Below are 16257 nucleotides of genomic sequence, written 5' to 3'. Positions count from 1 at the left end.
ATCAAAGGATATTTCTTCCTCAAATAAAGTTCCTTTTTCTCTTCATCTTCTTTGGTCCAACTACTTGTTCCTTCCCACTGAGTCGGTACTTTATTCTATGATGAAGGCCTGTACTCCAACATCAAAGCATATTTCCTCCTTAAAACAAACCTCCCTTTTCTCTTCATCTTCTATGGTCCAACTACTTGGTCCTTAGCACTGAGTCAGTACTTTATCCAATGATGAATGCCTGTACTCCAACATCAAAGGATATTTCCTCCTCAAAACATATTTCCTTTTTCTCTTCATCTTCTATGGTCCAACTACTTGGTCCTTCCCACTGAGTCAGTACTTTATCCAATAATGAAGGCCTGTACTCCAACATCAAAGCATATTTCCTCCTCAAAATAAAGTTCCTTTTTCTCTTCATCTTCTATGGTCCATTTACTTGGTCCTTCCCACTGAGTCAGTACTTTATCCAATGATGAAGGCCTGTACTCCAACATCAAAGGATATATCCTCCTCAAAATAAAGTTCTTTTTTCTCTTTATCTTCTATGGTCCAACTACTTGTTCCTTCCCATTAAGTCAGTACTGTATCCAATAATGAAGGCCTGTACTCCTACATCAAAGGATATTTCTCCCTCAAAATAAAGTTCCTTTTTCTCTTCCCCTTCTATGATCCAACTACTTGGTCCTTCCCACTGAGTCAGTACTTTATCCAATTATGAAGGCCTGTACTCCTACATCAAAATATATTTTTTCCTTAAAATAAAGTTCTTTTTTCTCTTCATCTTCTATGATCCAACTACTTGGTCCTTCTCACTGAGTCAGTACTTTATCCAATGATGAAGGCCTGTACTCCTACATCAAAGGATATTTCCTCCTCAAAATAAAGTTCATTTTTCTCTTCATCTTCTATGGTCCAACTACTTGGTCCTTCCCACTGAGTCAGTACTTTATCCAATGATGAAGACCTGTTCTCAAACATCAAAGGATATTTACTCCTCAAAATAAAGTTCCTTTTTCTCTTCATCTTCTATGGTCCAACTACTTTGTCCTTCCCACTGAATCAGTACTTTATCCAATGATGAAGACCTGTTCTCAAACATCAAAGGATATCTACTCCTCAAAATAAAGTTCCATTTTTTCTTCATTTTCTATGGTACAACTACTTTGTCCTTCCCACTGATTCAGTACTTCATCCAATTATGAAGGCCTGTATTCCAACATCAAAGGACATTTCCTCCTCAAAATAAAGTTCCTTTTTCTTTTCATCTCCTATGGTCCAACTACTTGGTCCTTCCCACTGAGTCATTACTTTATCCAATGATGAAGGCCTGTACTCCTACATCAAAGGATATTTCCTCCACAAAATAAAGTTCCTTTTTCTCTTCCTCTTCTATGGTCCAACTACTTTGTCCTTCCCACTGAGTCAGTACTTTATCCAATGATGAAGGCATGTACTCCAACATCAAAGGATATTTCCTCCTCAAAATAAAGTTCCTTTTTCTCTTCCTCTTCTATGGTCCAACTACTTTGTCCTTCCCACTGAGTCAGTACTTTATCCAATGATGAAGACCTGTTCTCAAACATCAAAGGATATTTACTCCTCAAAATAAAGTTCCTTTTTTTCTTTATCTTCTATGGTCCAACTACTTGGTCCTTCCCACTGAGTCAGTACTTTATCCAATGATGAAGGCCTGTATTCCATCATCAAAGGATATTTCCTCCTCAAAATAAAGTTCCTTTTTCTTTTCATCTTCTATGGTCCAACTACTTGGTCCTTCCCACTGAGTCATTATTTTATCCAATGATGAAGGCCTGTACTCCTACATCAAAGGATATTTCCTCCACAAAATAAAGTTCCTTTTTCTCTTCCTCTTCTATGGTCCAACTACTTTGTCTTTCCCACTGAGTCAGTACATTATCCAATGATGAAGGCGTGTACTCCAACATCAAAGGATATTTCCTCCACAAAATAAAGTTCCTTTTTCTCTTCCTCTTTTATGGTCCAACTACTTTGTCCTTCCCACTGAGTCAGTGCTTTATCCAATGATGAAGGCCTGTACTCTAACATCAAAGGATATTTCATCCTTAAAATAAAGTTCCTTTTTCTCTTCATCTTCTATGGTCCAAATACTTGGTCCTTCCCACTGAGTCAGTACTTTATCCTAAACTGTAGGCTTGTACTTCTACATCAAAGGATTTTTCCTCCTCTTGCTGCTGCTCTTTTTTTTATATAAATTTTTTTTAGTTTTTATCTTCATTTTTTTCCTGCTCCTCCTCCTGCTTTTCCTCCTCCTCTTGCTGGTGCTCTTTTTTTCGATTTTTATATTTTTGTTTAGGATTTTTTTCTTTGCTGCTTTTTTCCTGCTTCTGGTCTCCTCTTGCTGCTGCTCATTTTTTTTTCTTTTTTTTGGGGGGTTCATATTTTTTGTAAACTTTTTTTTTTTTGTTGCTTCTCTTCCTCCTTCTTTTCCTCCTCTTGCTTCTGCTCCTTTTTTTTTCTTTTTTTTTGGGGGGTTTTATATATTTTAAATTTTTTTTTTTTGCTGCTTTTCCTCCTCCTTCTCTTCCTCCTCTTGCTGCTGCTCTTTTTTTTTGGGGGGTGGGGGAGTTTTATGAGTTTTATATTTTTTTTAAACTTGTTTTTTTGCTGCTTCTCCTCCTCCTTCTATTCCTCCTCTTGCTGCTGCTCTTTTTTTTCTCTTTTTTGGGGGTTTATATTTTTTTTAAACTTTTTCTTTTCTGCTGCTTCTCCTCCTCCTCCTCTTCCTCCTCTTGCTGCCGCTCCTTTTTTTTCTTTTTTGGGGGGTTTATATATATTTCTAAACCTTTTTCTTTTTTTTTTTGCTGCTTCTCCTCCTCCTTCTCTTCCTCCTCTGGCTGCTGCTCCTTTTTTTTTCCTTTTTTGGGGGGGTTTTATATTTTCTTATTTTTTTTTTCTGCTTCTCCTCCTCCTTCTCTTCCTCCTCTTGCTGCTGCTCTTTTTGGGGGGTTGTATTTTTTTTTTAGATTTTTTTATGTTCTTTATTGCTGCTTCTCCTCCTCCTTTTCTTCCTCCTCTTGCTGCTGCTCCCTTTTTTCTTTCTTTTTTGTTTTTCAATTTTTTTTTAGGTTTCTTTTGCTGCTTCTCCTCCTTTTCTTCCAGGTCTTGCTGCTGCTCCTTTTTTTTTTTTTTTTTTTGTATTTATTTTATTTTATTTTTTTTTTTTTGGCTGTTTCTCCCCCTTCTTCTCTTCCTCTTCTAGCTGTTGCTCCTTTTTTTTTGTCTTTGTTTTTTGTTTTTATTTGCTGCTTGTCCTCCTCCTTCTCTTCCTCCTCTGTCTGCTGCTCTTTTATTTTACTTATTTTTTTATTTTTCTTATTTATTTTATTTTTTTTTTTTTTTTGCTGCATCATTTCCTGGTGTTTCTCATGACCCCCAGCTGTTGGCAGATTTTGCTCTCATAACTGATGCTCTTAGCTCCTATTAATAGAGCTGCTAATTACTGCTGCTACTAGCTGCAGTCTCTGCTATTGCTAGCTGCTGTATGCTGTTGCTTTCGGCTACTAGCTGCTGCTATTTGCTACTGCAAGCTGCTGTTGCTATTGCTGCTGCTGCTAGTGCTGCTGCTTGCTTCTGCTACTGCTGCTCTTGCTTGCGACTACTGCTGCTGCTGCTTTTGCTAGCTGCTGCTGCTGCTGCTTACTGCTGCTTTTGCAGACTGCTGCTGCTGCTGCTTTTGCTAGCTGCAGCTGCTGCTACCTTTGGTAGATGCTGCTGCTTTTGCTAGCTGCTGCTTGCTTCTGCTGCAGCCGCTCGCTACTGCAACTGTTGCTGCAGCAAACTGCTGCTGCTCGCACCTTCTGCTTGCTGTTTCTCCTAGCTGCTTCTGATAACGGCTGCTGCATACTGCTGCTAACTTCAGCTGCGACTACCGCTAGCTACTGCTAACTGTTGCTTTCCCATTGCTGCTGGTTCTGCTACTGCTGCTAACTTCTGCTGCTAGCCACTGCTAACTTTTACTAGCTGCTACTAGCTTCTGCTCCTGCTATTTGATGCTCCACAGCTGCGAGTTCCTAAAACTTTGGACTGATGCTGCCCACCTAACCATGAATGCCTACCTCCAAGAGATGCAGCTTCTCTTCCCAGCCAAAGATGTCTTGGTTCACCTTATAACATCTTGTCTGCATACTAGAAGAATCCCAGCTTCATTCCTCTGCAGAGCCAGTCTTCTAGATTATTCCCCCAGAACCAACCGAAGGTTGGTATCCGAAAGAATAGCTCTAGATATCTGACCATTTGTACACTTGACAAACGCCTTGTACTTGTCCATCAAGGTACAGAGCATACTAGATTCAGCCAGGTTCCTTCCCTCTGCAGATCCTGTTGTCTCCCAGGTTATTCCAAGCATCGTTCAAGCTGGATAGTTAAGCCTTGCATCTTTTAAGCTGGAGGCAGTCCATCCAAGCGTCCTTCAAGCCAAATATTTTCAGGTGTCCTTTCCATTGAAACTGATATCCTGAACCTGTCCAAAATGGGTGAAGCATAAAACTTAACAAAAAGATTATTCCTTTCCAAACAAAACTAATCAAAGAAAAAATTCCTTAACAAAAAAAAATTAAAAAAAATTTTATTCTCTTTTTCCTATAATTTTTTTTTTTTTTTGGGACGATATTATAATCACCATTTTCTTTTTTTTTTTTTTTTTTTGGTGGTGATATTAAAATCACAATTTTTTTTTATGATATTATAATCACCATTTTTTCATATATATATTTTTTCCGGTGGCAATATTATAATCACCATTTTTTATATTTTTTGTTTTTTCTTTTTGGTGGCGATATTATAATCACCATTTTTTGTTTTTTGTTTTTTTTTGGGTGGCGATATTATAATCACCATTTTTTATATTTTTTATTTTTTTTTGGTTGCGATATCATAATCACCATGTTTTATATTTTTAACTTTTTTTTGGTGGCGATATAATCCCCAGATTTTGTCATATTTTGTGTTGCGGTTTAATTCCTCTTTATTTTTTTTTTTTCCTGCCCTTCCTTCTCGTCTCTTGAAGGGCGAATCTATTCAACTGGCTATCCCATATTAAATCCCTAGTCTGCTCACCAGAAATGTCTTTATGATATAATTCCTTCAACTCGGGGTGTATTTGAGAGAGACCTTCTAAAAGTTGAGTAATAGCATAATTCTTATTATTTAATTCCATCTCTAGGTTCATATATCTTTCCATCATATGTTGATACTTCTCCTTATAAATTGCAAATTCGTCTGCCACGGAAGTGAGATTCCTAATTTCTTCTTCCAGAATTTTATTCTTCTCGTCGGCCTTCATCAACGCATTGCTTGTGGCTCTCTCCTGCGAGAGGTCTCTCTGCAGTCGTCTATTCTCTGCTTTAACACCAGCAATTTCTTTCCAGAGTTTTTCCAGTTCCTCCTCAGCCATTTCCAGGTCGCACACCACGTCTTTCTTAATTAATAGTTCAGTCTTCAATTTGGTGTTCTTATCCAGGACAGCATCCAATTTAGTCCCTATTCTATAGACCTCCTCGACTGCAGCATTAAGTTCACTTTCTAAAGCTGCCTTTTCACAAACGTTTTCGGTCTTCAGTCTCTTGTTTTCAGCCTTGACACTGTCCAGTTCAGCCCAGAGTGTTCGGATCTCATTATCAGCACTTTCGACGTATTCCTCCAAGTCTCTCTTTTCCAGAAGTTTCTCGTTGGCTGTCTTGAGATCTCGTGTTACTCTTTCCAGCTTCTTCTTGAGTATCCGAATTTCCTCACGGGCATTTTCTAATTCCTTTTCTACATATGCCTTGGCCAAAAGCTCATCACGAATGTGATCGTTTCGAGCTTCAGCTTTTTCTAGGCTTACAAAAAGCGACTCTATATTATTATTAGCTCTATGTAAATCATCAATTAAAGCTAAGTTACCGATGTTATTACATACATCAATTTCTCTTACCTGAACAAACGTCTTGGACGAAAGCTCCTCTCGAAGTTCATCGTTTTGACTTTACGCTTTCTCTAGCCTTGCCATAAGACCCTGAATTTTCTTATTCACTCTATCTAAATCTGCATTTAAACTGATATGGCTATGTTGTCCGTACATAACTCAATTTCTTCTGCCTCTGCTCCATGCACCTCTTCACAGATGCGTTGTAAGTCATTGGTCGTTTCCGTCTCTTGGTGTATTCTAGCGATGAAATCGTCAAACAACTGAATTCCCTCTTCTGCTCCATCCAACTCTTCACTTAGATCCTTTTTTGATGCTTCATCCAATTGTGCGTGTTCCTTGGTTTGTCCGGCAACATAATTTGCCCCATCGTAGACTGCTGGATCGCCTGGATGCAGTCTCTCCATTTCCTCCCGATCCATTAAATCCAAGAGTTTTTCTGCTTCTCTATGTGAATCCTCGCCTCCCCAGCACCATGCCATGACGCCAAAAGCTGTCAAAGATCCTATTAAAATAATTCTGTCAGTCATAAATCTAACCATTTTGTATAGTATAGATTTACTCAATGCCTTCCATGACTAACGAATATAGCATTAGAATTAGAAAAAAAAATATAGACACATTTCTCTGAAGACAAAGAATTCCTGGAGCCAAGGAAGATGAAGACTTTCAGAGTCATCGCTGGAAACAAAATAATCCCGTAGCAGCCATTGAGAAACCGTTCAAGGCCTGGAAAAAAAAAAAAAAAAACAATAGAGACGAAATGATACTGAAGACCTGGCAGAAAACCGACTCAAGGATCCAGTGAAGACGAGAAAATCCTGCAGACTTTGGGAGCTCAATCAAAGATGTTTACAACGACGATTCTGAAATGGTCCTCTCTCTCTACTCTCTCTCTCTCTCTCTTCTCTCTCTCTCTCTCATCCCATTATTATATATAATATATATATATTATATGTATATATATGTGTGTCGTGTGTGGTATATATACATATATGTATATATATATATATATATATACATATATATATATTATGTTACATAAAATTATATATGTATGTATGTGTGTACAGTATACACACACACACACACACACACATATATATATATATTATATATATAGTATGTATGTATATGCTTGTATATATTCATATATATATATATATATATACGTGTGTGTTTACTGTATATACTTACACACACGCGCACACACACACATATATATATATATATTATGTATATATATACATATATATATATATATATGTAGGTGTATATATATATATATATATATATCCATACAGATGCATACATACAAATTAATATACATACATATATATTTATATATAGTATATATATATTATATAATATATTTCCATATGTATGTATGTATGTATGTATGTAAACACACACATATACATGTACAATACATACCTCCTTATCTGGGTGTATGTATGTACAGTATATATCCATATATATTATCATCATTATCATGTCCTCCTGAGCCTATTGGCGCAAAAGGCCTCAGTTAGATTTCAACCAGTCCCTTATAAATAAATATATATATATATATATATATATATACATACACACACAAACACACACTATATATATATATATATATATCAGAACAGTACTTAACTTGGGTAACTGTATAATATTCTGGTATACATTATCAATTCACTAGTAGTTATTCAATACGTTTTTGACTAGCTATTCGGTCTTTGCATATGGTATATTATATACTATATATATATATGTATATATATATATAATATATATACCAAGGCACTTCCCTTGGTATATATATATATAATATATATACATATATATATATATATATATGTATATATCATATATATATAAATAAATATATATATATATATATATAAGTATATATTTATATATATATATATATATAGTTACTGTAATATATATATATATATAATATATACATATATATATATATATATATCAGAACAGTACTTAACTTGGGTAACTGTATAATATTCTGGTATACATTATCAATTCACTAGTAGTTATTCAAACGTTTTTGACTAGCTATTCGGTCTTTGCATATGGTATATATATATATATATATACCAAGGCACTTCCCTTGGTATATATATATATATATATACATATATATATATATATATATATTATATACATATATGTATTATATTATATATAGTATAATTATATTCTATATATATATATATATATATATAGTTACTGTATATAGTATATATATATATATATCAGAACAGTACTTAACTTGGGTAACTGTATAATATTCTGGTATACATTATCAATTCACTAGTAGTTATTCAAAACGTTTTTGACTAGCTATTCGGTCTTTGCATATGGTATATATATAATATATATATACCAAGGCACTTCCCTTGGTATATATATATTATATATATATTTATATACATATATGTGTATATATATATATGTATATATATATATACTATATATATAAATACTATATATTATACTATATAGTTACTGTATTATACTATATTTATATTATATATAGTTATAAATTGTAGTAATATAATATATATTGTATATATATATATATATAATATATATAATAATTATATATTATATAATATATAGTTACTGTATATATTATATATATATATAGTTACTGTATATATATATAGTAATATATATCGCTTTCTGAGCGAAGATTCCTTAACGTTTTGAAAGAGTCTGTGCATCGCCTTGACCCACAAAATTGTACTATAAAATATATTAATATTGATAGATATTTCAAATTCCATTTCTCAAAATTACAGAAGTTATTACAGAGAGTGATTACAGCCATCGACTGACTGTATGTAAGATACAGAACATGTATTGGAAGAACCAACCACCTGGTTTGCTTGTTTGCCAAGGTCTTTCAATTTTTCTTTTTTTTCTTTTGACGTTTTATTATAAATCTAAAATAATGCTTTTTTAAACAAAATTGACTGAGTTTGATATATTAGTTTCATATATTCAATTATTAGTCAAATATATTGTTTGATATGTCACTTCTTCAGCAAGATAATTTGTTGTGGTAATACCCCTGAAATTCAAAATTGACTGGAAGTGTCTAACCAATAGGAGGACAGCTTCTAAACACCTTAGCCAAATAACGAAAGTTTAAGCCAATGAGAGACTGGGCTTACAAAGGGGTTCTGTTGAAGCCCTATGATTGGCTGAGGCGAAATTACATGGTTTTCAGAGCATTTCCCTACGAGACTCGAAGGTGTGAAGGTCAGCTTGAGTGTAGGTTCCAGAAAATGAATTTGGATTTAGATGTACATTAATTGGTAAAGTTATACATCGCTGCTATTGAATCTATGGAAAATGTAAGCATTTTATTTTTGCTAAGATGACGTTGGTTTGATTAAAATGCAAAAAAAAAAAAAAAATATGATGAAAATTGGCTAAACCCCAGACATAATTAAAAACATGTCTGAAGCCTTTGTCCGTCTGTGGACTAGAAACGTATGCATTTGTATATATATATATATATATATATATATATATATATACAAACACACATAATGCACCCGTTTCTGGTCCACTGCCGTACAAAGGCTTCAGACATGCCTTTATTCATGTCAGGGGTTTGGCCAATTTTAATCATCACGCTGGCCAGTGCGAATTGGTTAGCAGAATTTAATCTGATCGCCCAGAGCAAACCAAGCTAGTATAGGTGGCTCCGACTAGTACAGCTTTGCTGATCATGGCGACACTCAAACCCTTTCACCACGTTAAGGTATCCCCATTCAGAAAGGATTGCTTCGATTACATGTCCGTGTGAGGTCAGTGAAACGTTGTTAGCCATTTGAGATAGTCAGGCCACAAAATGAATTTTGTATTTAGCGTTTGATACATATTACAGGAAAGATAGTAGTTGCCGGGTAGACACGGGGCTGAATATCTACCCGTCATTAAGGTGTGACTGACAGGCGAGTTAGTGGTTGTACCAATTGGCCCACGATTTTTTTTTTTTTTTTTTTTTTTTTTTTTTTTTTTTTTTTTTTTTTTTTTTTTTTTTTTTTTTTATCCACGAATAATGTTGGTTAGAGTTGAAGTTATTCATTTTGATTTGCCTTTTTCAATTGTAAAATCTCATTGCGCTCTCTTATGCTCATTTATGCTAATTATAAGGATTAATTGGACTTAGTTCATTTATCAATACAGCTAACTGATCTGTCTACTCTTTTAATTGTGTACTTGATTTATGTATGACTGATATATTTTGGTTTTTAATTACTGATTTATCTAATTTATCAATACGGCGAACTGATCTGTCTATCACCTGTGTATTTGTTTTATATAAGTATTTTTTATTTATAATTACTTATTTATTAAAGTTGTTACGTATTAACGATGTAATAAAAATAATTATTCCTGATAAATTATAATGATGTAATTTAAAATACTGATGCCATTCTTTTTTTTACAAGCTTAATATACACTGCTTGAAATTTTCAGCAAAGAAAAACGGTAAAAATCCTGGTATAAATGTTGCCAGGCATTTACAGTTTTAAAAACGGATATATTGACGTAAAGGAGTGATATTACGGTCACCAACCCGTAAAAAATAATTACAAAGTAGGGTAAAAATTACACTCGCCTGTATTTTACCGAAATGCAGATGAGAACAGTATATTTTTTTTACGGAGAATTTCCGATCAAAATTACGTTTAAGTATAATGATATAATTAACTTATTATTAGTTATGTGTGAATATTATATCGATTGAATCATAATGTTTAATTACTTTTAATTAATTTATAGGTATAATTATTAATTAATGATTCATTTAGAGGAAGTTTTGAACATTTAGGCCTATTGTGTCTTTGATATCAATTATTTGAAAATCTCGAAATCTCTCTATTGGTATTACCATTTCATAGTCATTTTATTTCCTTCGTAAAAACATTTTCTTCGGAGAAACAGCTGCTCATTTAGCAATGTTTTCAGAGGCAATTTCAGTTTTAAAAACATTTTCGATCTGCTGCTCATTTGACAATGTTTTCAGAGGCAATTTTAGTTTTTTTAAAAAAAAAATTCGATTTGCTGCTCATTTAACAATGTTTTCAGAGGCAATTTCAGTTTTAAAAAAAAATTGATTTGCTGCTCATTTAACAATGTTTTCAGAGGTAATTTTAGTTGTTTAAAAAAAAATCGATTTGCTGCTCATTTAACAATGTTTTCAGAGGCATTTTTAGTTGTTTTAAAAAAGAAAATTCGATTTGCTGCTCATTTAACAATGTTTTCAGAGGCAATTTTAGTTGTTTAAAAAAAAAAATTCGATTTGCTGCTCATTTAACAATGTTTCCAGAGGCAATTTTAGTTGTTTAAAAAAAAAATTCGATTTGCTGCTCATTTAACAATGTTTTCAGAGGCAATTTTAGTTAAAAAAAAAAAAAAAAAAACCGATTTGCTGCTCATTTAACAAGGTTTTCAGAGGCAATTTTAGTTGTTTTAAAAAAAATCGATTTGCTGCTCATTTAACAATGTTTTCACAGGCAATTTTAGTTGTCTTAAAAACATTAGAGATTTGTTCTCCAAAAACATTTTTCCTTCGTTCGTAAAAAAAAAAAAAAAAAAAAACATTGTTTACCTGTAAAATGTCATAGTGCTAAAGAAGGGTTTTTGCAATATTAGTTTTGGTTAACAAGTAAATAGTGTTACCCCAGGAGTCAGGGGTAAATCCACCCAGAACTCGTGATTACAGGATAAATTCCCAAGAATTCGAATAGAAATCCCCTTGGAATTCATTGTTAAATCTCTCCCAGAATTTGTGGTTAAATCTCCCCAGAATTTGTGCTCGAATCCCCTGAATACGTAGTTAAATCTCCCAGAATTCGTGATTAAAAGACCCCAAGATTCGTGGTTAAATCTCCCGGAATTTGTGATTAAAGACCCCAAGATTCGTGGTTAAATCTCCCAGAATTCGTGATTAAAGACCCAAGATTAGTGGTTAAATCTCCCAGAATTCGTGGTTAAATCTCTCCCCAGTATTCTTGGTTAAATCCTCCCAGAATTCGTGATTAAATCCCTACAGAATTCATGATTGAATCTCCCCAGAATTCGTGATTAAATCTCCCCAGAATTCGTGGTTAAATCCCTACAGTATTCGTGATTAAATCCCTACCAAATTCGTGATTAAATCCCTACCGAATTCGTGATTAAATCCCTACAGAATTCGTGATTAAATCCCTACCGACTTCGTGATTAAATCCCTACCGACTTCGTGATTAAATCCCTACAGACTTCGTGATTAAATCTTCTAGAATTCGTGATTAAATCCCTACAGAATTCGTGATTAAATCTCCTAGAATTCGTGATTAAATCTCCTAGAATTCGTGATCAAATCTCCCCAGAATTCGTGATTAAATCTCCCCAGAATTCATCATTAAATCCCTACAGAATTCGTGATTAAATCTCCCAGAATTCGTGATTAAATCCCTACAGAATTCGTGATTAAATCTCCCCAGAATTCGTGATTAAATCTCCCAGAATTTGTGATTAAATCCTTATAGAATTCGTGATTAAATCCCCCCTGAATTCGTAGTTAAATCTCACCAGAATTTGTTATTAAATCCTCCCTGAATTCGTAGTTAAATCTCACCAGAATTCGTTATTAAATCCCCCCTGAATTCGTAGTTAAATCTCACCAGAATTCGTGATTATATTCCCTAGGAATCGTAGTTAAATCTCCTCAGGTTTCCTTCTTAAATCTCTTTGTGGTTAAATCCTCCAGGATTAGTGGTTGATCCCCCATAGGATTGGTGGTTAATCCCCTAGGATTTGTGGTTAATCCACCATAGGATTTGTGGCTATTCTACCATAGGATTTGTGTTTAATCCACCATAGGATTTGTGTGTAATCCACCATAGGTTTTGTGGTTAATCCCCCATCGGATTTGTGATTAATCTCCCATAGAATTTTTGGTTAAATCCTCCAGGATTTGTGGTTAAATCTCCCATAGCATTTGTGTTTAAATCCCCCACAGGAATTGTGGTTGAATCCCCCACAGGAATTGTGGTTGAATCCCCCACAGGGGTTGTGGTTAAATCCCCACAGGAATTGTGGTTAAATTCCCAGGATTCGTTGTAACATCCCTCCACGATTCGGGGTTAAATCCCCTAGGACTCATGGTTAAATGCCCCAAGCATTCTGACTTAAATCCCTAGGATTCGTGGTTAAATCCACCACAGGATTATGGGATCAATCCGCCAGGATTTTGTGGGTAAATCCAGTATTTTGGGGTAAATCTCAGAGGGTTATGGGATTTAATCGCAAGGATTTTTGGGTAAATCCCCCAGGTTATTGGGGTAAATCCCCATGTTTTGGGGTACATCCTCACAGGATTCGTGGATAAATCCCCCAAGGATTTTGTGGAAAATCATCCAGGGTTCGGGTTTGATATTTGTGGATCTTACCTGGGTGGAGAGTATGTTGACTTACCTAATCTTATAAGATTTGTCAAAGGAAACAATATTCTTGTATTCGTTAAAAATCTGATGGTTAAAATCGAGTTTCGGGGTTAGCTACCAACAGGCGGACTTTAAATGAGTAATTACGAGTAACTACATCCAATTGAAACTGGCAAAATCTATTTAACAAATCAAGTTTTTCTTTACAATTAAAGTTGATGAAACTTCAAATTTAGGTTCATTTAAATGTCTTGATTTTTAAAACGCCAGATTGAAATAGTACGGAAGAATGACACATTATTTTTTTTTCCATTTAATTTATTACCTCCGCCAACGATGTTGGAAGGTTATGTTTTACCCCTGTTTGTGTGTGTGTTTGTGAGCAGATTACTGGCACAATTTTAATTGTAGAATAATGAAACTTGCGGGGAGTAACTGTTATGTAAAAAGCTTTAAATGATTAAATTTAAGAAGGTCAATGTCACGGTCAAGCAAAATTTCCAATTCACGTTATCACCATAAGTTTGCAAATCGTTATTCCAGAGACTTCAAACTTGGTTCATATTTGAGTGAATGAAAATCAACGCCAATTTGAACATGTTGGAGTCAATGTACTCAACCTACCGATGGATGTTTGAATTATGATATATAAGTATGTATGTTGTCTCTGTTAGTGTTTACGTATAGTTTTAAGATTGTTGTTTTATTTTTTATGTTACACATTTCCCCAAAAATAAATAAATCAAATTCTTAGGATATGATATAGAAAATTGTATTGTTCATATAAAAAAAGATGCATTATGCTCTAGAGAATGAAGGTGAATAAGGTTTATTATCGAATACTTGGAAAAAATTATTTTCTTATTTTCATCAGAGTAAATTACAGGTTTTAGATATAGTCACACTCAAATATTTTTTTATGTTAGAGTATGCATCACATATCCAGATAATCCAATAGATGATTCTTATTAAGTAACTTTTGTAGAAGAGAGAAAAATTCAAGTTATGAAAATTACTTACTTTATTTGCAGTTTAAAGGTTTAAAGGTTTAAAAGTCGCTCATGAATGGCAGTTGCAAGGCATAATGACATTGCCCTATCAAGCAGGACAATGCCCAAAAGACTGACCATATATACATGTGATCAGCGCCCAACCCCTTTCTACCCAAACTAGTACCAAGAAGGGCCAGGCAATAGCTGCTGATGACTCAGTAGATACAGTGGCGGATTTAGGTTGTGCGGGGCCCTAGGCCCGGTGACCTTACCGGGCCCTCAAATCAGTGTACGAGCTAAGCGTTAAAATAAATTAGCTTTTTAAACAATATTAAATTTATTGAAATTTAACCAAATTACCATTTCGCAATTGAACATCACCCATATGATTTTTTGAAGCTCAACAATAAAAAAGAACTATAATAATATACCATTAACTAAAGAGATAAGCGTTGAAATAAATTTTCTTTTTAAACTATATTCAATTTATTGATAATTATCCAAGGGACCATTTCACAGTTGAACATTACACATTTGCTTTTTTGAAGCATAACAAAAAAATTACTATAATAATACACCATTAACTAAGGAGATCCCCAACTATAATGATGCACCATTGAAAAATAATAACTTCAATAATACACCATAAACAAAAGAGAATACCGTTTGACTGAAGTGAGTGGCAAAATGGCAAAATGAGTGGGTTTTGTTTATTGCTTGCAATTTGCACGGTACACTCAACTATTTCTCATTAAAAAAATTATTTTTTTCGAGCCTTCTTACTTGCAAACTGTTTGATGACATCAGTAAAATCAAGCACCCTTAATTTTTCATGCTCAATGCTCAACAGGGTGAGTGAAGATAAGCAGTTCTGCCCCATGGTGTTTCTTAGATAATTCTTTAGTAGTTTCAGCTTGGAGAATGATCGCTCCCCAATGCAGAGATAGTCGTAATACAATTTCAACATTAGTAAATGTTTCAACCATGTCATGTCTGTGAATTATCTTATACATTTCTAGTTCCGGACTTTGTCTTTGTGCAGCTTTTACACCACCTAATGAAGGAGCACTTTCAGATGAACCTCTTGGAATGGATTTCATGAGGTGTGCAAACTGCAAAAGCTCCGACTCCAATCCCGACTCCAAGTCATTAGGATATGAAGACACAAGCTGTTAAGCAGCTGCTTCAAGTTCAGTGTTTGTTTTGTTTGAGATTTCTGATAAAAACCCAAATTTCTCTCGAAGGTCGCTGTAAACTGCAAGGCGTTGTGTTAGGGCAGCATAGAGCTTGTCAATGATTGGCAAGAAAGCAGTGACTCTAAACATGTCTCTCCCTGTCAGCGTAACATCCTCCACCGAGTCTAGTTCATCGTGGTGACGCTTGCGCTTTCTAATACGCTGCGACTGCCTGTGGGCGTAGTATGCAACTTGACCAGTCACATCACTGGGATCACTTAGCCATAGCTTTTGCTTCAAAATCATCGAACTGGGATCTCAGGTCTTTAACAAACTGTAAAAGAGACTCCAGCAGTGTGACAGCTGTGTTGAGGGAGATTCCAGGTTTTTGCAGTTGAATACTGGCACTCTGAAACCTTTCCAATACTGTATCCCAAACTTCAAGAAGAATTACTGTTTCAAGTTTTTTCAAACCTTTGAGAAGACCACTTGCTTCAGCTCTTGTTTCAGCTGGCTGATTCTGATACGAGAAAACTCTTCCAGAACAATTATGTTTTCTTTGTGTGCTCTACTGAGAGCAGCTACAGCATCTGCTCGTGCTGACCAACGAGTGTCTGAAAGTTTTTTATCAACTTTCAACTGGTCCACACGCAATGAATATTATTTACACAATTTATATGATAGATTGACAGAAAATC

The 16257-nt window shown here is 34.4% G+C and overlaps 1 protein-coding gene across 1 annotated transcript; it reads right to left on the bottom strand.

The window, feature by feature from the left end:
- Positions 1-4996: 4996 nt before the first annotated feature.
- On the bottom strand, positions 4997-5985 carry LOC137649247 (myosin heavy chain, embryonic smooth muscle isoform-like). Its single transcript, XM_068382234.1, has 2 exons — positions 5955-5985; positions 4997-5784 (listed from the first exon to the last, which is right to left on the bottom strand). Exons 1-2 carry the CDS (start codon positions 5983-5985, stop codon positions 4997-4999), a joined length of 819 nt encoding a protein of 272 aa, XP_068238335.1.
- Positions 5986-16257: the final 10272 nt, after the last annotated feature.

Source organism: Palaemon carinicauda, chromosome 11 (genome assembly GCF_036898095.1).
Source record: "Palaemon carinicauda isolate YSFRI2023 chromosome 11, ASM3689809v2, whole genome shotgun sequence".
Taxonomy (NCBI): Eukaryota; Metazoa; Arthropoda; class Malacostraca; order Decapoda; family Palaemonidae; genus Palaemon; species Palaemon carinicauda.
This window is presented reverse-complemented; position numbering and strand designations above follow the sequence as displayed.